The sequence below is a fragment of the Haemaphysalis longicornis genome, unplaced genomic scaffold (genome assembly GCF_048455015.1).
Source record: "Haemaphysalis longicornis isolate Haplotype H1 unplaced genomic scaffold, Haemaphysalis longicornis Haplotype H1 scaffold_28, whole genome shotgun sequence".
Classification (NCBI taxonomy): Eukaryota; Metazoa; Arthropoda; class Arachnida; order Ixodida; family Ixodidae; genus Haemaphysalis; species Haemaphysalis longicornis.
This window is the reverse complement of record NW_027526329.1, coordinates 1,659,231-1,686,592: the sequence shown is the minus strand read 5'-3', so window position 1 is coordinate 1,686,592 and position 27,362 is coordinate 1,659,231. Positions and strand designations below refer to the sequence as shown.

The 27,362-nt window shown below is 47.6% G+C and overlaps 1 protein-coding gene across 1 annotated transcript in view; it reads left to right on the top strand.

Moving 5' to 3' along the window:
• The window catches only part of LOC144172965 (calcium-activated chloride channel regulator 3A-1-like), a 133,290-nt gene that overhangs the window by 4,503 nt on the left and 101,425 nt on the right, over nucleotides 1–27,362 (top strand). The window contains exons 2-3 of the mRNA XM_077701558.1: nucleotides 16,995–17,292; nucleotides 25,734–25,840. Coding sequence (XP_077557684.1) covers nucleotides 16,995–17,292; nucleotides 25,734–25,840 — 405 coding nt within the window. The remainder of the gene's footprint in view (nucleotides 1–16,994; nucleotides 17,293–25,733; nucleotides 25,841–27,362) is intronic.

Genomic DNA, 27,362 nt, shown 5'->3' with positions numbered 1-27,362 from the left:
GAGACTACATTTTACCTTGGTCCCTAGGTTGCGCCGCGTGGCGGTTGTGGCGTCGAGCGTTACACCCTGTCTCCGCACGTTGACACATAGGGAGATCCTTGCTCACAAATTCATAAGAAATATGCAACAGACCATGAGTCGCTGAAATCAAATATGCAAAGGTACGTGAAAATTTGATGACGGACAAACATTTATTATAGACTAGAGCTGTAAGGCGAGGGGTGTGGTCAACCTCCTATGTTCAGAAGGCCGTGCAAGCACGCAGCCGTCACCGCCCGGTTGACCAGCATAGCTTCATCTTCTCTGTCATAGAGGGTGTGATAAGCAAAATAATCAGTGCCGAGCATAACAAGACAGAAGGAATAAAAAGTTGCAGGGGACAGATACAGATAATAGCACTACTTGTTTGCCAAGGGAGTACTTTGGAATGGAGTTGCTGCGTTTTAAATCCATGCTTTTCAAGCAGTCAAATTCAGCTAGAAAGAAAGACTAGCAGCAAGAGATTTAACTGCCGCGGCCAAGGAAAGACAGATTTCCTCTGTGCTTCTGTGGCTTAAGATGTCAGTGTTAAAGGTTGTGGCTAGGGTTTGTTGGTCAATCTGAGCGTGAAAGCGACAGTTTTGCACTTTTAGTGTTTCAACGTGTTTATTCACTAATGTATATGCCAGACTGAACGATATAGCTCTTTTGCGAAGAGAGGAAGAAGAGAGAAGACAGATCTTTCTCGGTGAAGAACTAGTTAGGGTATAGGAACAAAGTGTAGGGAGCTCAGGGGTTGAACCTGACATTTAGTACCTCATGTGTAGCAGCTACTTTCATTACCCTCTCATTCAACGCACGCTGACATTGAGGCAATGAGCTGGTCAAAGATGCCTCCAATATCTCGATAGAAGTGTAATATGTAATATTTCAGTTGTTCTTTTCAGAGCATACCCTCAGTCATGGCTAAGTTGCGTGGAAGAGGGTTATATATTGTTTTAATTTAGCAGAGTTTTACGTTATTAACTTATTGTCTGATGTTTCCAACGAACATGTTCGCCGACATAGATTTGTAGATGCGTGTGTTGGTTATTCTCAACAGAGCCCCGCACGGGCTCCTTGAGTAATATTAGGGACGGTGTTGGCGACAGTGCGGACCCCAAGTACACAAACATAAACTGGATCCAACCGTGGCGATGTGTTTTAAGGTTAAGGGCAGAAACCTCAAACGGTGGCCGTAGGAGCCCGGGTGAAGCTCCAGCGGATGGGCTCCCTCTTTGTTTACCAGGCAGGGAGCTCCGGGACCTCTTCAGCTATCAGCGCAAGGCTGACAAAGAAAGTACCCCCGTCCCCTGCTTTTATACTATGCCATATGATAATTTCAACCCCCCCCCCCCAGAAAAAAACGTGATCGGTCCCTGAAAACGGCCGCACCGAAGTATCTTTCCCCCTCTTTCATCGGTAACCTTTCCTTAACCGGTTCATTTTTCTCATTTTCTTTTGATGGAATTCCTCAATCTAACCCACCCTCTTGCATCTCAGTCAGTCTTCTTGATTGCGACAAATCTTGAAGCCGTAATAGGAAAAACGTATAAGTGCGACAAACAAAGGTCTGGTGAAGTCCTCATCGAAATAAATGACAACGAGAAGTCAACAAAGCTTCCAGCCCAGACTAGACTGGCTGATCTAGACATTAGGGTCACACACCATCGCAGCCTCAGCAGCTCGCAGGGTGTGATATCCGAGACAGATCGTTTGAGCGAAACGGATGCGGATCTCCTTGCGGAAGGATCAGGGCGTCACTGCCGTGAGACGTATCACCATCCGCAGAAACGAAAAGGAGATTCCCAGCAATCACATCATCTTTACTTTTCACCGCGCCGTTCTTCCACTAGATGTAAATGCAGGTTTTATCCGGGGCTCCATCCGTCCCTACATCCCGAACTCGCGGCGTTGTTTTAAGTGCCAGCGTTTCGGGCAGGGTACCAACTCCTGCCGTGGCCGAATGACGTGTGCAAAATGAGCGGCACACGATCATCCGAGCGACAATTGTCCTCGGACACCCTCACTTTTGTTAACTACGGGGGCCCGCATGCGGCGTACTCCCTGAAATGTGAAACATTTCAACAGGGAAAAAGGTAATAAACATCAAGGTAACTTAGAACATATCCTTCCCGGAGGCGCGAAAGGGGTTCGCCTCTTTCCCCCTGGAGAAGTACGCCGACGCAGCTCGCCGGGGGGCGATCTGCGTCGGCGTACTCCCAGGTACCCAGTTGAGCGAGTGTGACCTGGTCCCTCCCGCATCCCTCGCTGGGTTGCTTCACAGCTCAACCCGGTACCACGCCGCTTGCTGAGGCAGCAGCGGTTGTGGTGCCAACCTCTTCCATTGGGACCGGTGCCGCTCCCGCCGCTGCCTCCCCGTACTCCAGTGCGTTGGAGTGTGTCGAGGGGATGGACATCGGGGGCCCCGCATCGGCTCCCACCGCCACCGCACCGCCCCTGCCACTTCTGGGGCCCTCGACACCCGCGGTGGTGGCGGCTCAAACAAGGGCCCCCGAAGAGCGGCCAAGTCTGGGGGGCCCGGTACGATGGCACCTCTTTGACATCTGACGAGAAAATGGATGTCGGGCCGTTCCTGCCTGCAACGCAGCACAAGGAGTGGCCTCCGACTTCCGAGCCTACGGAAATGCCCAAAAAGCCCAATCCGAGAGTAACAGCCCCCAAAAAAGACGACACATGAACACACGCACACAGACTCCATTCATTCTTAAACGCAAATATTTGGAACAGAAAATGTATTTCAATGGAAATGCAGAGGTCTCCATAAAAGTCTTGACCATGTGTATGAGATGCTGCATGCAAATGAGCTAAGTGTCATGTGTCTCCAAAAAACACACCTCAATTCCACACAAATTTCTTATGTAGGTAAATTGTATTCAGAAAGGACATAATTGGCTACACACACTGTTGGTGTGGCCATAATTGCCTGGAAATCCTTAGTATGCCTTCCTGTCACCATCAGCACAGTCCATTGAGGCTTTAGCACTTCGCGCAATAATATTAAATTGATGGATCACGGTATGCTCCCTATACATTCCCCTAGATCATGCACCTTCGAGCTCTGACTTTGAGGCGCTGGTTTACCAGCTGCCCGAACCATACATCCTAACAGGCGACATAATGCACACAATTCTCTTTGGGCCTCCTCCAGAATGGATGGCCGAGGTCGCCTGATAGAGAAATTCCTTACATCTTCAGGATCATGCCTTTTCAACAGAAAACAGCCTACATACAATAAGGTATGACACAATACATACTCTCATACTGACATGGCTATCAGTTCTGCAATTCTCTTTCCATGCCTTGAGTGGGGTGTGGGCTCTGACCCGTATTGTAGTGACCACTACCCCACTTCCCTAACGTATATAGGTAGAGGCCGAAGCACTCCATCTTCCCATAACAGGTTTAATGAATCAAAAGCAAACTGGAGTACATTTACAGAAACATCTAAACTACTCCACACAACCATAAAACACCTACACGTGGAGGAATCCGCCCAACTCCTCACGGCCTGCCAAAAATCCATTCCCCAAGCCTCCGGTGCGTCCCACATGACAAGGAGGCCCTGGTGGAACGAGGACGGTAGGCGGGCGCGAGAGGCCCAGAACAAGGCGTGGGGTGTCCTTCGCCGCTACCCCACGTCGGGTAATCTCATTTCTTTTAAATGGGCAAAGGCGTTTGGGAAGCGGGAGCGTCGTGAGGCGAAAAGGGAGAATTGGCGCAACTTCCTCAGTTCCATCCACTTATACACAGCCAAAAGGTATGCACAAGAATACGAAAACTAAAGGACAACATACACATAGCCTGCACCTGCTCAGCTCTACAGGGGATACACTTGAATACCAGGCTAATGCACTCGCACAACAGTTCGAACACGTGTCAAGTTAAGCACACTACACAAAGACTTTCATATACCACAAAACATCTCAGGAAAAGAAGTCCCTGCTGGATAACAACAAGTCGCATACTTCCTACAATATTCCTTTTTCAATTCATGAGCTCAAGGCCGCTCTGACCACATGTAAGCCTTCAGCGCCAGGTGGAGACAAAATCACATACACCATGATACAACACCTACACCCCGACACTCTTATTACACTCCAACATCTATACAACAACATATACCTTTCGGGGCACATTCGAAATTCTTGGAGGTAGGCCATAGTGTGGCACTCCGGACGGAAGGGAAGGACCCCCCTTTCCTGCCAGTTATCGACCCATCGCCCTTACCAGCAGCCTGTGCAAGCTTCTCGAGAAGATGATCAACAGGAGACTCCTGTACTTTCTTGATTACAATGGTCTTCTGGGAGCTGCCAGGCTGGCTTCAGGGAGGGGAGATGCCCCAACGATAAATTTGTATCGTTAGAATCATAAATAAAGGAAGCCTTCGAACACAAACATTTCTGTGTGACAGTGTTTTTCGACATCCAGAAGGCCTAGGACACTGCTTGGCATTACGGCATACTTAGTGACCTCAAATCATTTGGTGTCTCGGGTAACATGTTAAATACCCTTTTCAGTTACTTGTCAGAAAGAGCGTTTCGAGTGAGAGTCAGTAGTGCACTCTCATAGGTTCACGTGCAAGAAAACGGCGTGCCGCAAGGTGGCGTGTTGAGCTGCACTCTCTTCATAGTAAAGATACTCTCTCGGGAAAGCAATGTCACCTACAATGTCTTATTCCATGGGTGTAGATAATGTCCACATTTCCTTTAAATCGTGTAATATGTCAATCTGCGTGCGTCAAGTCCAGCTGGGCGTCAAGAAGCTTGCCAGCTGGGCAGACAAGAATGGTTTTGGACTTAACCCTGTAAAAACTTCTTTCGTTGTTTTCTCCAGGACGCGTGGGATCCATACCGAACCTCACATTAATCTCAATGGTGTGTCCATTCCTGTGAACAGAGAGCAGAAGTTTTTAGGTGTTGTGTTTGACAACAACTCGCATACAGACCCCACATCAAGGAACTAAATCATAACTGTCTCTGTTACATATTTAAAGCGACGGGGACCAGAAGATGACGACGAACCTGGCATGAACTGAGGGTATGCGGGGATGGAGGTGGCGCGTGCCATCATCATCAGGTTATTTGGAAGAATTCTTGCCGCTAGCACAATAAAGTGGCCCTCTCTCTACGTCGCCCGCTCCTCGGTTTTCAACAAAATTCGTGCCGTGACCCGGATATGAAATCCCACCATTGAAGACACCATCGAACAGCGATCCTACCGAAGAGAACCAGGGCCATCTCAGACAAGCGGTTCGAGATCCAGACCAGCAAACCCGTTCACAGCAACGCCATGGATCGGTTGAAACAGAAACGGTCGCATCTTCGAGCAGCCACAACGAGGGTGATCAACGAACTCAACACCTTGATGGACGCGACACCCATCTCTGCCGGTGAGCTGAATGATAAACTTGGACTTTTAAAGATTAAAGAAGGGCCACTCGCCGCGTTAGATGAAGAAATTGAACGGCTTGTTGAGGATGGTGATTTAGAAGCAGAGTTGACCACAGTAACCCGCTATCAAGTCTATTGCCCTCACCAAGCTTCGTGCAGAACGACTTCTTTCGTCCACAGCTCAAGCTACGTCGACAGCGCAAGCAGCGCAGGGGCAACCGTCAAGTGCTCCTCACGCGATTGGTGCGATGGCACACGGTCGAGCTCAGGTCAGACTTCCCAAACTAGAGCTGACCAAATTTCAAGGAGACATTTCGGAGTGGCCTGCCTTTTGGGACCAATTTGAGTCAACCATTCACAGCAATGATTCGCTTGCAGACGTCGATAAATTGAAGTATTTGCGCAGCTACCTTACAGGAAAAGCCTAAAATGTCATCAGCGGATTACCAACAACAAATGAAAGCTACGGAACCGCAATGGACCTTTTAAAGCAACGATTCGGCCAGACGGCGCTAATAATAAACGACCTCATGAGCAAGCTACTAAATATAAAAAGTTGAGTCCTGCGATGATTCAGAAGGCCTCCAAAGATTGAATGAAGATTTGCAAGCTCATTTGCGCTGTTTAAAGAACCTCGGAGTTGACATTCATGCTCACGGTGTCCTACTGCAGTCAGCATTACTCCGCGCCCTGCCAAAAGAACTTGTGATAAAGTACCACCAGCACTTGCTGAAGGAAGCATCCACGCAAGGACAAGGAGACCGGCAAGATGATTGGTATTCGCTGCTCAACATCTTGAATATCGAAGTTGGAAGCCGTGAATCTTCAGAGATTATTACTTCAAGTAACAAGCCACCTCCGTATAAGTCAACGCAACGAAGAATAAACAGCGACACCTTTCTAGGTTCGGCGTCTATGCTGGCGGTTCATCAGAATTCTGGTGCCTCCCTTCTTTGCGACACCCAAGATCATACGACGGAGGCCTGCACAGCTCGCATGACGATTGGTGACAAAAGGGCCAAATTGCAAAAACTGTGTTGCTGCTCCAGCTGCGCGAAACCGTTTCATCGCGCCAAAGACTGCAGGGCGGCGCGAAGATTCCAGTGTGTAAACTGCGGGGGACACCACATATCATCGATGTGCGACCCCAACTGGAAACGTGCACCACCAGATAAGGTAACCATCGTTTCCAGCTCGGCGACTGCCCAGACAGAACGAACAGTTCTTTTGCAGACAGCGCTTGTTTGGGCCAAGGGCACAACAACGAAACGTTTGTAAGAATCCTTTTTGATGGAGGCAGCCAGCGCAGCTTTATTACACTATCTCTATTACGACGTATGCAGGCTGAATCGACCGGACACGAACTGTTGACCATTTCGCGGTTTGGAAATTCTTCATTTCAAAGAAAACAACATCGAAAAGTGAGAGTCACGCTGTACAGTCAGTACGACAACCGACCATTGGAGATCGAGGCACTGGAAGTACCAGAAATATGTAAGGACCTCTCCCCTCTAACGGAGCAGCATGCTTTCCAACTCATGAAGGATGATCAGCTTTGCTTTGCTGACGTTGCCGCCTTCGACATCCAGCCTGACCCAGGCATTAACATACTTATTGGCGCAGATTTTTACTGGACATTCGTCACTGCAGATATCAAGCGTCTGAACGAATCGTTTCCTGCTGTGAACAGTGTTGTCGGATGGACTTTACACGGGAACAGCGTGAGCGTTACCAACAGCGGCAGAGTTGAAGAGGTTAAGACCTTCCACGTGTCTACTGAAGAAATCTCACATCAGCTTAAGCCATTTTGGGAAATTGAACACCTCGGATTGAAAGATGAACCACAATTTACAGACGAAGAATACAACGTTTTCGAGAAGGACGCGTCGAGGAACAGGCTTAAAAACGAGATGGAGCAGTACGAGGACGTCTGGCGGCAGGAGATGAAGGAACTGGGCAGCCCCGTCACTCGGCTGCAGGGGGGAAAATCGAAGCTGAGCAGCTCCCTCAAGGAGAAAGAGTGCCGCCGTTCCCAGCATGGCCAACCGTACAGCGTGATGCTGGATGATGACGTCGTTGTGCTTGAGCGACTCCGGGATGCCTTTCACAAGCAGTCGGCCAAGCTGAGCCAGTGCAAGAAAGAGATGACCACCAGTGCTGCTGACATTGAGTCGCTGCAGCAGCAGCTGAAAGCGAGCAAGAAGGCAAGCCAGGAGCAGTGGCGGCGGAAGGGGCGACTTTCTTCTCTCGGAAGGTCCTCGGGCATCCGAAAATTGTTCCAGTGCGTGATGCACAACCTACAGGTGCCCGGGGAGGATCCCCGTTCAGAGATCTTGCCCGAACGTTTCAGTTTTCCCAGCGCCCTGTGGCCCCACGTCAAGCCTGGATGACGCCGCCGAGTGGCCTGGCGGGAAGCCTTCTAAAAGGACTGCTCGCCCAAAGCCCGCCACCGGAGTGGCTCGTTGACATCGCACCCTTCTTCGAATTTGTGACACTGCGAAACTCTTCTCGCGCTGATGATCAGTGCTTGTGTATGACTCATTCCATGACCAGCGGGTGTCCACTGGCCAAAACACTAGGGGCGCACTGGGCGCTTTCTGTGGCAGTGCATTGTTTTATTTTGCAATTTCAAGACTCAAGACGTTCCGGTCTAATGTCAAGATCCGTCACCCAGCTGCAACCTGTTGCTTAATATCTGGCCGGCCCGGAGCCTGTTACATATTTAAAGCGACGTGGACCAGAAGAGGACGACGAACCTGGCATGAACTGAGGGTATGTGGGGGTGGAGGTGGCGCGTGCCATCATCATTAGGTTTTTTGGAAGGATTCTTCTCGCTAGCACAATAAAGTGGCCCTCTCTCTACGTCGCCCGCTCCTAGGTTTTCAACAGTCTAAAAAAATTAATATCCTTAAGGTCCTCTCACACCAATCGTATTGTTCCGACAAAGAACTCCTGCTGCACCTGTATACTGCTTTGCTTGGGTCTCGTTTGGACTATGGCAGTGTGGTGTATGGATCGGCGACTAAAACAGCATTGCTAATGCTTGACCCAGAGCTAAACTTGGGGCTACGTCTTGCGTCGGGTGCTTTTCGCAATAGCAAGGTCGCACGTTTATATGTCGAGTGTAACAAGTGGTCGTTCAGAACCAACGAACGTACATGGACATGCTTTATGCTTTTAAAATTACATCGCTGAACAACCATCCTTTTTATCCTGCCTTTAACAACACATCCACATCTCTGCTCTTTGTAAATCGCCCATCCGTTCCTCTGCCGTTTTCGCTTAGAGTGAGAGAGCGAGCCTCAGATCTCAGTGCTTCGTTTTTATATTTGCAAAATCATACTTTTCAGACATTTTACCGCCTTGGCAAGTTCGCTCTGTGTCCTGTGACCTTTCTTTAATGAAACTTGACAAAAATCTTGTACCACGTGCAGCTGTACTGCAGCATTTTCTGTCTGTGCAGTTTAAATACCCACGTGCAGAATTTTATATTGACGCTTCTAAAGCCTTCACTACGGTGTCCTGTGCTGCTCATGGTCCGAATTTTAATGCAGCCAGAACCATGAGCATACACAGAACCATTTTTTCAGCGGGAGCGTATGGAATTTTACTAATCGTACAAAACATTCTTGAAAATCAAATTCCTAATTCCATCATCTATACAGATTCCTTCAGTGTGGTTCGCGCACTATCATTGCACAGGCCACCCAAAAACCACAGAGTTAATCTTGTGTTCAACACCATTAGGTAGGGCTATGTGCGAAAGCATGAGCTGCTTTCTGCTGGGTCCCAGGACACTCTAGGATCGCTGGCAACGAGTTGGCAGACGAGAGGGCCGCTGCTGCAGCTCTCGGGAACACTGTAGACATACCAACGGTACCCTATACAGACTTCAATAAAAACATAAGACAACACTTGCACAGAGCATGGAAAACACACTAGAATGAACCGACAGACAACAAGTTACACGTTATAAACCATGCTTGTGACCATACACCACTGACACACACAAAAGACGCACGGAAATCGCTTTGGCTAGGCTACGGATAGGGCACACCCATGCCACGCACTCCTATCTGCTCACGGGATCTTTTAGACCCCAGTCTACCAGATGCGGAGAGGCCCTAATCGTAGTTCACATACTCTTTCAATGCAAGGCACTCGACACAACACGACACAAACACTTCAGAGAACTCTACAGACAACATGTTCCCCTACATCTATCGTTCTTTCTGGGTGACGATGCCATGGTTTCCGTGAAACGCATGTTTAACTATTTGTCAGGCGTTAAGTTTTAAACCTCATTTTCTATTACGCATAACCAAATCTGGGCCTATACACCAGCCATCATCATTTTGTTTAATTGATTTTACCATGTCCGGTTTGCACGTTTTTATAGCTACATTTTTGTGGTAATCACTTGTCTACATAAATAACTTTTTCTCTGGCGCTGTTTGCCCTCGTTGGTCTTGCGCCATTAAACTCTAACCATCATCATCATCACCATTCTCAACAGAGCTTGTGATTCAGCGGCATTCATACCCCTTGCGGCACGGCGAATGATAATGTTCCTTGGCGTATGTTGAGGAGGCGTTCATAACGTTTTTTCGGGAACGAGGCTGCGGTAGTCGTTGTTGCAAAGAGCCCTGTAGGTGAGTTCGGGTGCCTTTCGTTCGGTGCGTTGTTCTCTTCCATAGCCGTTGTGCCTGGGTGTCCTGGGGGCCTTGACTTTCTTCTTTGTGGATGGGAGCATCTTACGGAAGGCTTAGGTATCCTTCCTGCAGCGAACTAAACCCTTTTGACAATCTGTAATGGGGTTTACGGTTCTAGTCAATACTTCCGCTGGTCGGATTGGCAAGAGTATGTCTTTAAGTTGCGCTTCTTCGTTGCTGCATGTAATAGGGTGATACTGTCACAAAGACTGCCAGAGCAGTCAACTGCAACAACGGCTGCCTGGTACATTTGTACATCCCGGCGTCAGTTTCCACTGCACTCGTTATTTCGAAATGATATTCTCATGACTAGAATACCGACCTTTAGGCAAAATGCCGATTTTTTAAAATTCGTATCAACCCCATTTTACATATAAGCGCCAACTAAGGGAAGGGGAACAGTTTTTTTAGTGCACCCCCATTTTGAATAAATGGGCTATTTAGCGCGCAAAAATGCCTTTTTTGTGTTATGTAGGCCTTTTTTTAATTCTTTCAGTCGATTTTCTAGAAGAACTGTACTTGCTTCAGAAGCCCGTACCTGGGCGTTTGTCGCACGCCATTTTCGAGAAAAATCCGCGCGCCGTGCCAAACACGCCGAGAAGCGCGAAGAGTGCACGAGTTACCACCCCCTGGACCTTGCCACCTCGGCCGTGCCCCTAGAGGCCCGTGCGCGGTGACACCGCAGCCAAGCCTAGCCACGTACCCCCTGTCCGCACGAATTCTTTTGTTCTATGTCCTTCGGATATGTCCGCGAACCAACTGCGAGAACTTCGGACGATGTGACCAATATTAAGCTAATGCAACCAACAAAGAGCAAATGAAAAGTGAGAGAACACAGCCACTCACGTGCCGCACAAGGTCGAGGACGCACCCTGAGGGGAAACCGGGGGCAAATCTGAAACACCAAACTTTTAGGGTGTCGCCACGAACACGTTCACTGTCAGCCGCCAATCATGGGCACACCACTGGCCGAAAAGATGCAGCACGCACGTGTAGCACGAAGAAGAAACGAGAAGCGGAGGGCATAGGCATGAGGATCACAGCACTTTACAGTCTCGTCTTGACAGCCGTCATCCGCTGTTTTCCAGGTAATGTTTAGGGCATTTTAAAACCTAGCATTAAGAAAGTTAGTTCCAAAGAATCCTGCCTGGTGTCTAATGTTGATAATCGGTGTATGGTGCATACTTAGTGGTGTCATTTTCACAGCGTCTCTAATTATCTGCTTCTGCAGGAGAGAATGACTGAGGGCTTTGTACGGAAATATTGTTTCATTTTACATCCATGGTATTCATCGTTCTTGTGTAGAGCTGAGAAGGTCGTTCTGCTCTGTCAACGAATATTATGTTGCAGTTAAGATATTTCTTCGAAGCGCAGTTCTGTCTTTAAGGGGCCGTTACCGATTGCACCTCCTCCACCAGAGCACGCTGTTACATCTTTCAGAACTCGGCTGTGGGCAGAAAATCACGACAAAAACATTACGTTGGTATTAACAGCTTTGCAGTCGACGAAAGCGTCACAGCCCGAAGTATTTATACAACGCAACGCTTTAGCATAACATGTCAGATTCCTTCGCTTATATCGCGTTCTTAGCAGAACGCATTTTAGGAGCTGATAGCTCTGGCGCAACTCTGTCTAAGAAGGATAACCTTATTTGGGAGGTCTACGACAGATCCAACCCCATCTTCGAAAGACAGGACGCTTAAATCGGTCTGACGTAGGATTTCTCGATGCCGTGTGCTAAAATAACTGCCGAATGTTCTCAGCAAAAAATATGCTGATATTCTACATTTATTCAGGTAATGAAGTGTCCTGATGTTCAAACACCTCCTTCAACTCTTCTGGACCCTGAGTGCGGCTTTTTGCACATAATTATTGACTGAAAGGAGGTAGGGCTTCAAGTAGCAAATCATTGAGATTGGTGTGATCTTTTGTTGCTTTCAAGCGTTTCTTTTAACCTCAAATCACCGTGAACATTGCTTAAATTTTAAAAAAGGAAATCCTCTGTGGCCTATTTTTTTCCGAAGAATACAAAATTACTTTCCCACAGCACCCGATTTGTCCGATGGTTTCACTGCAAGTTACAAATCTTCCCTCAAATATGATGCTTAAGTAACTACTAATTGAGTCTATATATGCCTAAACGACCGTATTTAGCGCCCACATTTGCCTAATTGGCACTTTTCAGGCCTACTATAGGCGCCTAAAAGCTTGATTTTTGTTTAATTCTCAATGGAGATTGATTGGCTTGATTCTCATTTGAGATGGCCTAAAGTATGAATTTGTGCTTAACAGTGCCGAATGCCTTGTTTAAGTCGAGTGCTACGATGCCTCTCACGTCTTTGGAGTAGTGGTTCAGTATCTGGTAACGCAGCATTACAATCACGTCTTGTGTCGATAACGCCGACGGAAACCCGCTTGATGTGCTTGAAGATGTCGTGGTTCTCGATGTAGTCCGATGTTCTGTTTTGTACGACGTGCTGAAGTACTTTTCCAATGCAGGACGTAAGCGATACGGGCCTCGTGTTGGTGGGACCCGAAGGTTTGCCCGGTGTGGGGTTAAGTATCACTGATGCCGTTTTCAATTCATCAGCAACGTTTCCGGTTTCCCAGGCCTAGTTGACCGCTTTCGTCAGCCTTCTTACTGACTTAGCGTCCAGGTTGTGCGAGAGCTTGTTGGTGGGCAAGCAGGGGCCAGGGGCCGATCTGCAATTTAGGTTTTGCAGGGCCTCCCAGACCTCTTGTTTCAAAATCGGCTCGTCCAATCCGCGGTTAGGTTCGCCCGTGTACTCCAGGTAGTCCTCTTTTCCGGTTGTACGAAGATAGAGATAGGTTTTCGGTAGTTTTTGTAGGATGTCGTCGTCTGTATGTCCTTCCTCGCGCTGTGGTTGTAGGGTCCTGTCGATCGATATCTGTTCATTGCTCTTCGTTTGCGTTCCGTCGGTGAGAAGATTATGGAGATTCCATTTCCCCCTCCCCTCTCATAGGGCCGTCCAGTTCTGTGCATATTTCATTCCACTTGTGCTTGTTAAAGTCCCTGGCGTACGCTTATATGTGCTTGTTGACGAGCGCGCTTTGCTTGCGAAGTTTGCTAGTGAGCTTCTGCGTTTTCCACCTCTTTCTGAGCGCGTCTTTGGCTTCTAGCCGGTGCGCTAACTTATTTTTCATCGCTTCCTGCTTCGCCGGGGATTCAATATCTTTAGTGACCGCTTTGACGTCGTTTTTAATGATCGTGATGAGTTCGGTGAGAGTATTGACGTCCCGCTCGTCATTCTTGCGTCTTTTTCTGAAGGCGTACTCGTCTATGATCTTGAACGTCCTAATACCCGGGTTGTTAGTTACTAGTTCTATCCATGATTGGAGTATTATGTTGTCAATGCCCTGATTCTCCTGCAGGTTAACCTTTCAATGGGGTATTCCGTATTCCTTATTCCGTATTCTGTATTCCGTATTCTGTATTCAGTATTCTGTATTCCGTATTCAGTATTCCGTATTCAGTATTCCATATTCCGTATCCCTTTCAATGGTATATTCCTTTCTATGGGGAATTCCGGCTGTTCCGGAGAAATGTTGAGTACAGGGTCGTGTTGCTCTCTACCAAATTAGCTAGCCTAGTGGGAAAGGTGGGGTCAGTGTTACTCTCAGAGTGGTTGATCGTGGCCTGTAGAATTCCCGTTCTCTTCCTCAGGTTGGTCTGTCTCGAATAGCCCCAGGCTTCGTGCTACGCGTTGAAGTCGCCGGTGACGATTAGCGGGCCGTCTCTGGCTACTGCCACTACCTTGTGTAGTACCTCCGCAATGGTCTGCTTGTAGTCCGAGAGTGGGCTGTATATGTTGACAATGTATAGTCTGGCATTTCATTCTCGATTTTGGATTACTTAAATAAGAGGGCTTCTAATTTCTTGCTACTCAGCTGAATATGATGTTCAGCGTAGGAACATTGCTTGTTGATTAGCGTAGCTATTGCTCACGTCTGCTGGCCGTTCTGTATACCGGGAAATTGCATTTGTCCGCTAGCGTTTCCTGGAGCAGGATCACCTGTGGTTTCTTCTTCTGTGCTTGTATGTATTGCTTGAGCACCTCTCTTCTTTGCCTAAAGCTCGCACAATTCCACTGACATATATTGAACTCCTTAGTTTTGCGTGCCATTGTACGTGTGATCGGTGATGCCCCTATGTTCCGTGTGTCTAGATTCCTCTCTGAATCTGAGGTTGTAATTTGCCATAGCGCCCTCTATTCTTGTTTGACGTCTGTGAAGTACTGGTATCTCCCTCTTGTTTCGTGATTGTATCCTCAATTTTGTCACGTCATCTCTTAATTTTTGCTGGGATCTCCGTGCAGGATTCCACTTCTTTCTCTTCTCTCTCACTATTGTTTGATTGGCGTCTAGCGACTTTCCTGTCTCTACCGTAATCTCCGCGTTCTTCGGTTTGTTTACGTGTGATCGCTGGCATGCGTTACCTTTTCCCCCTCCCTGACCCTGGGTGGATTGTCCGCTTTGGCATTTGCTGCTCGGTCGGCGGCGGTCCTGTTGTCCCTAGTTTCCTTATCCCGGGCGGGGTCCTTCAGCTGTGGCCTTGCCTCTCCAGTCTTCCGAGCGGTTGGTCGGCTGGTAACGGGGCCGCTGGGGCTCCTCCAGTGGGGCTCGTCCAGTGCACGGAGCTGCGGCGGCACTTGGATTTTGAGCGGCTCGCCCGCGGGTTGGCACGACGGCGAGCGTCGTCTTCCAGGGCCAGCTGCGGCGCTCGCGCTGGGGCTGCGTCGTCTCAGCCCCAACGCGAGCGCCTCAGCCCAAGCTATGCGGCATCTCAGAGCGGTCTCTCCTTTGTTTTGTTTCCCCTTTGAACACCTGGGCACGTGGATCTCTCTGATGGCGCTGCTACCAGCTGACCTGCCGGCGGCCCCTCCACTCCGGCTACATATCGGTGTGGTTTGGTGGTGTTCCCGCGGGTTTTGCGTACCGCAGTGCTTGCACGCTTTACCTATGGGGTTGATACACACATCGGCCCGCTGGCCCGCTTTTCCCATCGCGCAGCATACGTCGTGTTGTCTTCGGAATAGCGAGCACTGCCCAGGCAGTTGCCCATCAACACATATCTTGGCACCTTCATTACATTGATTACCAGGGCCACCGTGTTCGAGTTCTTGATTCTTTTAGCATCCAATATGGTGGGGTTCTTCTCTTTCACGAACATTTTCTCGATGTCTTTGTCCGTGTACATTAGGCCCACTCCTCCGAAGGCTTCTTTGCATGAATTTTTCTGGGCGGCCAGGTATAACGCCGCTGCATAAGGCTTTCCTCCAATCTGCAGTTGCTTCAGCTGTGCGTGCGCCTTGGCGTTCTCCATCCCTGGCGTCGATATTTTGTAAATGTTCTGCCCGTAAATGTCGTGCTTCCCTTGCTCGTACGATACGCCGGTGACCATGGCGATAGTGTTCATGAAGGTCATTTTGTCCATCTTCTTTACGTCGATTCCATCCCTCGGGTCGACGATGGCTCGGAAATGGTCCTCAGTGGTTTTCGGAGTCTGGCTTCGGTCGTTAGGCGTTTGAGTGCGCCCGTGCGGTTGCTGTTGCGGCGCGGCTGGTCCCTTCCGAAGCTGATTGTCGAAGCCGCTCTACCATTTTCTTCAAATTCGCCCTCGTTTTTACGCATTTGCTGCTTCCATCCGGGGACGCGGAATCTCTCCTTCAACAATTTTTATGTTGCCGTAGGTTTCCAGCATGTCAATAGCCACCTTTTCTGCTCCGCAACTGGGGTTTGCCGGCTAGGCCTAGCCCCGCTTCGGCATGGTTTTCACAAAAAGTGCCGTAAACTCTGTAAAATCCACTCACTGGAAACACTTTTGCAGTGGTGGTGATCGGATAGGCATCTTTTTGATTTGGTGAGGGTTTCAGTGTTTAGTTTGCCCAATTACCACCGAAATTCAGTAAAGAAGCAGGACCTGGATAAGACACGTCCGCCGCCTCTCCTTACGGGTGGCAGCGATGACGAATTTACGCGGATGCTCCATGAGCATGGCTGATAGCGGGAGGCTAACATACACAAGGGAAACCGAAAAATGAACCAAATAACACTATTGCGTTTATAAATGAACTATTCAAAAGGCAGATGAAACGTACAATTATGAAATAAGTGTGCACCCAATAAACTTGCAGAAAGACCATGCAATAGAGCAGAGAACGCCTAACCAGTTTTTGGTGCCCCCTTTCTGCTCCCCCCACCAAGGTAATCTGTCTTTGTATGTTGCAGCAAATGAAACATTCTTCCGTTAGTAGCACTGTAAATGCAGTCAAAGCATTAGTATATCTTCAGAATGTTCACAGGCTGGGTCGTAGTTCATAGAGCAGATTTGTGCCACTGCTACTGCGTCCCGCAGTTCCCAAAATCCCACAAAATTGGGTGGAAAGCCTCAAAATTGTTGCAACGGTCAATCGACAGGTGTAACTACAAATAAAGACAGGGATCCAAATATACCACGAAAATGTTCATACTTGCAATACAGTGCGGATGAAAACTGACAGTTTTAGTTATTCAAGTTTGCAGAGCTTTATGTTGTTGCCACTACCGGCTTTAAAACGTGCTGGGAGGTTAACAAAGCTCGCTTTATTGGCCAGTAAGCGAGCGGCGTTGTCGCGATTCTTTGTTTGAGCTGCTAAAAGGCTTTCGGCACTTATCAAGGTGGCATGACGGGGCATTCAAGGACAAGACAGACCCTGTGTCTTAGTGCTGTACTATCCTGGCATGCACCTACTACTCTTAGTTAAAACTGTTTGGTTTCATGTAGCGAACCATAATTTAAAGTGCGAGATTAAACCGGGCTCTAGGTTTCAAATATTTGCAAAACGTGCAGGCCCTTTTCCGATCATCGTCTCAGTTCCTTCACCAAGCCACCAATGGACGAGTGTACTTCAAGGAAGTGAGCATCGAGCTACCTCACACGTGGCCAAAGAGGGCCAGCGCAGAGGAATTGTCGGAGAGTATATACCAGAAGAGCGACGTACGCATCGAGATGCCCGTGAAAGGCCACGGCGACAAGCCGTTCACATCAAATCCGAACCGTTGCGGCCATCCCGGTCATTTTATCCAGCTTACACCAGGATTCCTCGCCCAAACACAAAATGCGACGGCACGGTCCACGGTACCCCCAGGCAAGTTGCAATTTCTTGCGCTTTGTGGATTCGACGTTTTTGTTTTAATTCAGTTCTCGACCACGGTATTCTATCTTTATTTGGCGTGCCAAAGGAAGTTTGCTTATGTGCTTTGGTTGTTTTATTTTTCAATTTTCGCGGACTTTTCCTTTACAAGAAAAGCTCAATAGAGCAGCTGCGCTTAAGTCCATTTTACAACTTCGCACGTAAGCCCAATCATGCCCTTTTTCTTGGTGTCTTACGTCCCCCAACCCCTTTACTGTGACTCGGAACCCCAATGAGCCACCTTGTTTAGGCTTGAAGAGGCACTGAGACAAAATTTTGAAGGCGAGATAACTTCGGAGATAGATTGGTGGGAACACATATACATCATCTGCAATATATCAGAGGCGAATACAGCCTAGAGAATATTTAAAATCAATTTTAAAGTGTGCGAAACGCAACCGAGCAGCCAGCAGAGGAACACGCCAAATCGACATCCCGAGAATATTGTGTAAATAAACAACATCCAAACGCGTCACGAGTTTGTGTTTGCCGCTTCCGCACTGCCGGCGTTTTTCGCCGGCTCGCCCCGCTCACCGCTCCAATCGGAGGGCCGGAGGGCGGAGCTTCTGCTCTCGAGAACGAACGACCCGATCGTTGGCGGCGGAGGCGCCGTGATTTCGTCAGCTCATCGGGTAGCTGGCCGCGACCAAAGTTCTACAGCGATTCCAGGCACTCTGTTTCTATTACTGTTTATTACCATTGGATGCGAAAACGCGCCGGAGGTACGAAAAGCCCACTGAGCTAGCCGCACGGTCGCTGTGCAGGCGGCGGCTACGGCCTCGAAGTGGCCCAGGCCGGCGCATGTAGCTCGAGTGATAGCTTGTTACCGCTGCACGAAATTGTCCCCAAGTCCCGACCATGGTGGCTTACTTGAGAAAGGAGTTAATGATGCGATGGCGGGTTGCATTAAAAATTGGCATCTGCACCGCTTACGACAGCGGCACTCGAATATCAGCCGCAGTGCTAAGCCGAACACATCTGTAGGGGGACCTGTAGCAGACCGGCCGGCTGCTCCCAGCGGGCGTCTTGCCACCCACCGTCTCGAGCGTCGCGCGTCGTTCTTTATTCGCGGTAGCATTTGCACTCGCAGCTCCTGCGTGACATCCACGGTCGCATTTTAATTAAGCGCCTCACGAGATCAGTACGTGGGGAAAATCGCAGAAACTGCCGTCAATGCGGATTCGACAGTGCTACGGCGGCTCTCCTCTGTGATATCCCTCCGATGGTCACGTGGTCAGCTTTGTTCAACGAAATCCAGAAAATCAATCTTTTCGCGGCACTCGCTGAAACCGAAACAGCGACTGGCTGCATTGAAAATGCCTCTAATTAAACAACCGTCGCACGCTGAAGCAAATGAGGTTTCTACAGGCTATAAGTAGGTCACTAGCTAATTATCGCAACAAAAAAAACAAGATGCAAAATTTTTGTGTCAGTGCCCCTTTAACATTTTGTAGGACACGCTTTAGGCCTAACGACTGGCAAAACTAACATGGAGTCCATTGTCAAGCAGTGGGTACCAGCTGAGGACGTAAGTTCCCAAAGCAAAACCTTGGGCCCAGCGTCCACCGCATACCCAGCACATGCTTTCGTTTTCTGAGCGTATTTTCTTCCTTGCCTTTTTTACCTTTGCTCGGTAACTTCGCCAGTCAGCCCGGTCAGGCGGATGCTTAAATGTCGGCAGCGTTAACTTTCAGCCTGACGTGTGTATATCAATGGGAAACTTATAGCGTGCATAGCTTTTGGTGCAGGTTTTGCTGTATAGTATAGTGGTGCAGGTGCATGTAAGATTTCAGACGAATTATTAGGCCTTACATCCAGTGTGTACCCTAGAATATTTGCCGCTCTTTCCGCCGGTGTATGATTTCCGGGTACCGCTAGGGGTCACGCCGGAATCATGGAATGGTGCCCAAATAACGCTTTCGCGTGCATGTTGAAAATATATTGCCAAATATCGTGGCCCTTTAGGTATAGTTGAAGTGTGCCTGTTATGTCTCCAGGTTTTTTTATGCATAATTGTTCAATCGTTTTTGACGCTGGTTTCACGTCTGCGATACTTACCAGTGCCAATGCATTCCTGTTCGACAGCAATTTTGATCATACTACGAAACAAAATTATCTCGGCTGACAATTGTAACCACAAGTAAAAACCTGCGCCCGGCCACCGTCATTGGTAATACGACATGAAAATGTTCCTATAGTCTCCGTGCACTGGTGTTCCAAGCGCGACCGCAGCGCCACCGAACAGCCACGCCGGCAATAATCAAATGTCGGTCAGCCCGAAAGAGCCCCGGTGTGGTGCAGGGAGCGCGGAGTATTTGCAAGAAAGCCGAGCTTGTAATGGGTATTTTTGTTTATGACTGGGTCTGCGACTCCCGCAACATTTACTAAAATGCCGCGAGCAGGCTTCCCAATAAATCATTACTCTCAGTTTCCTTGAAATGAACCGCGAAGTCGACAGCGATGAATCCCCGGAATGCGACGTGCACTGTAAACAACGCCGATCGACTTCTGTCATGTTTTGCTGTTTTGTGTATCGGGGATGATGTTCCTGGGCCCACTCGCTAAAAGCGTGGGTTGGAACCGGACAGCTAGTGCACGATGAAGTGCGCACATGCAACGCAAAATTCGTCGGGGATAACAACAGCGCGCCACCATACACCCCAGCAATATTCCCTGCGTGCGACGGAATATGAGGCGGAGTAACACTTGGCGTTTTTTTTTCTTACTGAGCGTACGCCTACCCAGGTATTTTAGTGTGACGTTTCGCTTGTGTTTTGAAATTCGACATGGTTGATTTCTCTTCTATGTTATAATGCTCATTTCTGCTGACATTTTCCCCCCCGAGGCAACGGCGGCTTGCTTTGAAGCATAGGTCACGGCCGACTCCATCCGACGAACATTTCACTGACTCTGACAGAGGGAACATCGGTGGTAAATGTGGGAAGTTGCTTCGCGGCGTTCACGGTGACGTGTTGACGAATCTGGTCCTTGCATGAGCTTGCATGGTTACCCAGGCCGTGGCACCCGGCCTGACACAAGCAGCTTGCTTCGACTTGCAATCGCTGAAATCTTAATATTAAGCCTGGTGTTAACAACAGAACTCACAACCGTTCTGTGTACCCGCCTTTGACTATAAGTCGTAGCCCACACCTGTTATATAGCCAGCGCCTTTGCTGGAAACATCGGCGAGCTTGCGGTGCGCTCGGTAGCTCTTCCCCGGACGCAGTAAACATCGTTGGCGGCGTGGTTACGTAGCTGGAGACCACATTTTGTGCTTTTCTAATAAAAATAGTGCCAATATTTTCCATCTTTCTAAAACTGGTAAAACGAGCACGCTTTTTTGAGCAATCACGCACAGCACAGTGGCGCGACCAGTGCGTTGACAGCGCGATGGCGATGTCACCAACATCCGTAAAATGCCGGCAGTTGTCGGCGGTGGCGCTAGTTGTTCAGGTGCCGGTGTGGCCGCCATACCAGCGGTAGGAACCCATACACGGCCAATATTCCTTCGACAAAGTGGTCCGGTAGTCTCAGTTTTCTAATTTGCCTTCCCGCCTTTCCTACTAATGACCCGTGCCTGCTATGAGCTTTCGCCACAGGACCCTATTACTTAATTCATACCTTTGGAGCGCAAGAGCGGGACACTGGCCGTGACTCACTGCAGCAGTTCTTGAAAGTCATCACAATTTTAATTTTGCGTTGTCGTGGCTGCTTCTGCCATCCTCTGCAGTTCTTTGGATTGAAGCACTGTGCAAACAAAGAAAAGACGGCATACACGATTGTTTGTACCGCATTCAATCCTTGCAGTTTTCACATTTTTTGTCGATGCTTTGTCTAACAGCAACATTACACAGAGGTAGGATAATACTCATTGGCTGATCACACAGATATCGATGGCAAAACCAAACTCGTCACTCCTTCCAACCGACGCCTGCTACGTGATGCAACCATATATTATTCCTGTCAAGAAAAGGGCATTTTCAGTGAGGGAAAACAGCGCTATCCCAGATGTTCGAGCCCCTTTCGCAGCGTTTGCACGTTTGTCAGGGTCAGTTGTGTGGTTTTGGCAAAACCTTACAAACAGAAAGGTTTTGAAAGACATTTCGCTGCAGGCAAATTTACGATGACAATGAAAACCAAAACGGCATAAAAACAAGGTCCCCAATCCACGCTGTGAAGGTCGTTGGAAAGCATATCTTTAAATGGCACCCACAACAGTTGCCCATGCGACATCACTTGAACTAACACATGTGGCCCTACAAAGAGCCGAAACAGAGATTCTGCTAGCCGTTACCTGGAATTCGTGGGGGCGGCGTCCCGAACGCAGGAGCGTCAGCCACGGCCGGGCTAGTGCGGCGGGCGATGCCGCCGCTGTAGCCCGGCCGAGGTTGGCAGAAATAAAAAGGTGAGGCGTGTCTTTCGAAGGGTGAGACAGCGGAACGTACCCATCCTGATGTGCTAGCTAAGGGCGACACCACCGCGGGACAAAAGCGCAGGCAAAAAAAAATTCGGCATGTGAATTTAGTGATTCCCATTTCTACCTATTTAAACTAGGTAGTTTAGTAATTTTGATAATTGCGATAAAGCTAAGGGAACGTTTACAATCGCTATTGATCAGAACCATTTGCTCCTTTCGCCTTTTGTAACACTTGTTAAAACACAACCGAATTCCTAGTACCCAATTCAGAAAACGAAGTTCCATTTGTGGCGAGCAGTGCTCAAAAGGTAGCTTTTCTCTAGCGGCCAAATGTCGGTGTGTGACGTCTGAATTTCGTTTTCCCGCCCTTAAAACAAGTCCTTCACGTATCTTTGCCTTACGAACAGTTAATTCTGTCGGGTCCGGGTTACCCAGGAGGTGCTTTCGGACAAGTTAATCAAGCCATGCGAAGGAAGCGCGCAATGGAAGCGAAGCACGCCAGAACAGGCCAAAAACAACCGCCGCTAAACAGAATACAAATCTGTCTCTCCAACGCGTCCGCCGGTGCGAGAAGGCAGCTTTGCGGGGGGAATGCTGGATATAGCACCCTATCGCCGCGCCATCTACACTGCTTTGTGGGTGAACCCCGCCCCCCCCCCCTCCCGGCCACCCATCCCGACGCTGCTGACGCCGCCGCGCCGGGAGTTTATTGTGTCCCGCACGCCACGAAACAACCGTTGGCTGGAGAAGTAGAAAGCTTTGCTTTAAAAACAAATTCGGCTGCATAAAGCGTGAAGGCGTATTTTTCTTCAGTGGTAATGTCTTAATTTGTCGCCCTGCTTCCAAGAAAGTGCTTCACTTTAGTAAAACACAGTGTTGGGCGATTTGGTGCAGACTTGTTCGGACAATTCGCACAACGGAAATCGCCCGATAGGAGAACCACGAAAGGAGTGCTTGTCCCGTCGTGTGGCTCTGCGTCGTTGTGTCTATCGTGCACTGGTAGTCATGACAAGTGTGTCACTTTTCTTCACAGTTGAGCCACTATGTTTCCCACGAGCACCTTGGAAATTTCCACTTACGAATTGAGAGACGTACGGAGGATGTCTTGTCATATTATCGAAGAAATGCCGGCGCAGTTAACCATTTTGAGTGATTTCTATATTATCTGCTCCGAACAGTAAAATTTGACAGGTGTGTTATGCGGCTACGTAACCCCAGTACATCTTGGTTCCATGAAACGTGTTTGAAAAGAGTCTCATGCCAAAGGAAAAGTTGGAAAAATCTGCGGGCAAATATTTACCGTTTTCCCGCCTTGTTTAGCAACACGAAACAGGGTTGTGACAAGATGGACCACTCAGGCGCATGCCTGCCCTGAGCTACAAGCATTGTGTTCGAGCTCAGTCCTTATTCCGGGAAAACACCTTAGGGCAATTAGCACTTATCATAATTCACGTATAACTTTAGTGTAAAGCAGGACATGAAACCTTTGATGCGCACAGTGGCAGATAAAATCGTAGAACTAGATCCGTACAAAGTCGTGAAGCGCATAATTTCATGCAATAATATCGTCTCTATTTATTGGCAAGCAAGTCGCGGCTTACTAGAATGAATTAACAATTCCGAGCTGAATGTTTCCAGTTGACCACTATACTCGATCCCTGCCGTGTAAGATTAAAAGTCTTATCCATAAGGCCATCGGATGCTGCGTTGTCTTCTTCTGGTTGGTCCTCGCGATTACGTATCTTCGGAGTCATTCTGCACAGCTGCCAACGTGTACGCTATTTTCACACACTCTTGTCAAAGTTTATAATTACGTTATTGAGGTGTATTAAAAAGCACCATTCATATGTTTCATCATTATTGGCCCATTGCAATATTACCTGCCATGAGGTGTTTCTAGGAAAAGAATATTTATAAAAGGATGACTTATTCTAATGAAAAGTAAAACTACACTACTTGAAGACCGTTGAGCCTATAAATGAGGGAATCAAAAATAATAATAAGGATGTGGACGGCCTGTTTTAGATTTACAAAACGCATTCAACACAAAAGACAATACTTTGTAATAAATAAGTTATCTTGTTTAGGATTTCACGGGGTACATGCACAGCTATTTTCAAGCTACCTCAAGGAATGATACCAGATTGTGAGGATTAATGACACCAATAGTGACTCTTTACCATTGAAGTCTGGTGATCCACAAGGTTCAATTTCAGGACTTTTATTGTTTACTTTTTATATTAGCGGTCTTGCTCAGTAATCTTTACATTCTAAAATAGTCAAGTACGCAGATGATATGGCACTTTTATTGGTCACAGTTAATTGGATTGAATCAACGTATTGCTATAGGACATCTCTAAATTAATTGCATTGTTCCATAGAAAGTATAGTTTTTAACTCGTGATAAAACGCAGTTCACTTGTTTTCACAGCCCATGCAGAACAATTGATTCTTCGTTTGAACTGTTTCTTCATGGATATCCTTGCGAAAAATGTACATGCCAATCCCTCAATTATCTCACGGAAGTAAAAAATTTAGGTCTTTTCATCGATGATAAATTTTTCTTTATCCGTGATATTGAGCATGTTGCACGAACACTGAGCGCACTTTGTGGTGTTATTTATAAATAAAGAACGGTTTGTGACGTCCGTTGACGAAACGTGCTGTCCAAATCTTCGGGTGAATGGATTTTGAGGTGCGGGGTAATGGTCTACGGGTGGGCTTCAAAAGCGAAATTAAATATTTTAAATAACAATATTCGTAAAATAGCAAGAAACCTTGCTTATGGATCAACATGCAGTACGGCAGCTACTGGTGATACACGGTGTAGTCACTCCATGATCACCGTAAAAAATCGTCTGGTGGCTACTTTGCTCACAAAATACAATACAAAACTCGGGACCTCCATCATTTAGGATCATCTATCATAGCTACAGTTTGCACAGGGTATGCTAAAAAAGACGAGCCTTCTATGTACCTTTTTATTTTATTAACTGTTTTGCAGATTCTACAGTAGCTTCAGCTAGTGAACTTAAAAAAAACGTAAAAATGATTTGGTACAATCATAGAGCAGTGTTTTGTCACTATGTAATGTATATCAACTGCTGTGCACTGTGTTGCCTGTAGTTTTGCGGGTGCTCTCTTCTCGGTTGACAATCATGAAAAATCATGGCGTTAAACATATCCACGTGTCCCTTATGCTTCGATATGTATGCGCTTTTTCTTCGTAATATAGTTGCATTACAGCTTTTATTTTGTTTTCGTGAATAGTCCATGTACAGTTTTTTTATTCAATTGCACTCTAATTTGCTTTGTGTCTGTTGTTGTAAGCTGATTCGGTGATTAATTTCCGTGTGACCACTGGGCTGCCCCGTCCGCATACAAGCTCCTGGAGTGCTTCTTTGAGAAGGGAAGAAAATATATTGAATCATAACCAAAATAAACTCAAACTTCAAACTTCAATCTGTATTCGCAAGGACTGCGTCTTAAATCGTATTGTGCACTACGCTGCTGAAACACAGAGAATCTGAATTGTGTGTTGTGGCCGTTACAAAAATGTCCCTTTCAACTTCAGATTCGAGACGTGACACAGGTGTGCTGGCAAGGCTTTTAACCGGTACCACTGCGAAGAAAGCGCTGCCCACTTTTATAACCTTGCGCCACTTGCTTCTCGTCCGCACTGGACGAATCAGAGCTCCCTTGAAGTGGATATATTGTAAGCAACAAGTAATGAACAAAACTAGGAATTCCGCCGCAGACGACGCGACATAAAATCAGCCGTAGAAGAACGCCACAAACTTCTTCCAGTTTTATTCAGTTCATCCTCAAAGGCCCACTGGTAGAAACCTGAACCTGCATCAGAATGCAGCGTTCCATTGTTTTTTTGTTCTTTTTTTATATTGTTCTCAACCAAAGAACCAAGTGTTGATAGGCGGAGATCAGCGAAGTCTTGCTCCTGACTCCATAATGCATGTTTCAGCGTACGTCTTCGTGCACGAATGGGCTCACTTCCGGTACGGCGTGTTCGACGAATACGGAAGCGTGGGTGACAAGGAATATCCCATTACCTATTGTCACAACTCAAAGGTAAGCAAAATGAGTCATTTGGAGATTTGATTTCGAGATTGAGTTCGAATGAACCTTTATAATCTCTTTCTAGCTGTGGGTGCACCACCAGTAGGTACTGGCTAGAGTCTGAAAACTAACGTTGCCGTCATTGTTGCTATGCATCGAGAAAAGATACTTACGGAGGGAGCGTCACGTGATAACTGTGAAGCCTAGTCCCAAAAAACAAAAATAAAAAATCAAGGGAGGTGCACACCACCACGTGAAAGGCAAGCGGTATTTCTTTGCGCCTCTTCCGGCCGACCGCTGGCGCTCCGTGCGGGCATTTGCGCGATGCATCGCTGCCTGCAGAGACGCGCAGCGCGCTGATTGGCAGACCAAGTGGTCCGATGGAGGGGTCAAAGTTTGTCTCGCTGTACCCGCACCTAGGTGAGGTGAGGTATCTTTCCTTTCAATTTGTCGTTATTACATCGCAAGGGTGACGATAAAAGATTTCATAAAGTGTAGCGTGGCGCTGCACAAAAGTGAGATCGCCGAGTACGACATCCACGCCTTTCATCTTATGTCACAAAACACACCGCACTCGTTTTGGTTCTGATCATTTTATCTCTCCAGATGGCCGCTCAGGCCCTGTTCTAGTTAATCAACTTCTTATTCTCATGGCTAAGGTCAGTCCAGAACTCACCACGGTCCCTCCCATATGTAATCTCGCATACTTTGTTCCCATATATACTTTACATAATTTTTACATGAGCCTTTTGCCGTAATCTGTTCAAAATATACTACCTTGTGTCTGGCGCATTTACTTAAAATTTGGCTTCTGCGCCAGTGAAATTCGAATTCATTCATTCGTTCATTCCCATATATACCCATAGGTCGGTAGGACAAAAAGAAGTAAAACTGAATCACAGTTCTTATCCTGAAAGTTGTGCTAATTCAAACTGGGACTCAAAAAGCTCTTCCGTTCTCAAAATTAACCATACTCCCTCATCACATACTCATTTATATCCGTACTCACTTGTACTCAAACTCGTTTGTCCTCACGAGTACTTGTACTGAATTCTTCTGCACTGACTTGTACTTATACTCAATCTGTACTCGCTTGTACTCATAGTCAATTTCTACTCACGAGTACTCGTACTCATCTGTACTCAGTCCTACGAAACTCTACTGTACTCACGAGTATTAGGACTCAATCAGTACTCATGAGCACTCAATCTTTACTCAGAGTACTCAATTTGCGCTCACGACTACTAAACGTATCTGTACTGCAAGCTAGGACGTTGCACGAGTGTAAGACTAAATAAGACAAATTTCAAATTTTTGTCTACAAAAAGGGACGTTATATACAGAGCAGGAGATAAGAGCACGGGAACAAAACGTCTAATGCGGTGCACTGTCGTAAGGAGACACACTGCGAGAGCGCACGTACACGTGCGAGAGTGCAACGGAGCCATAAGCATTCGCGTCACGTCTGGTGTCTACCTGTGTTCTGAGGAATAAAACATCGAAGTCTGGGGCGCGTCGTGTTCTTGGAGGGGGC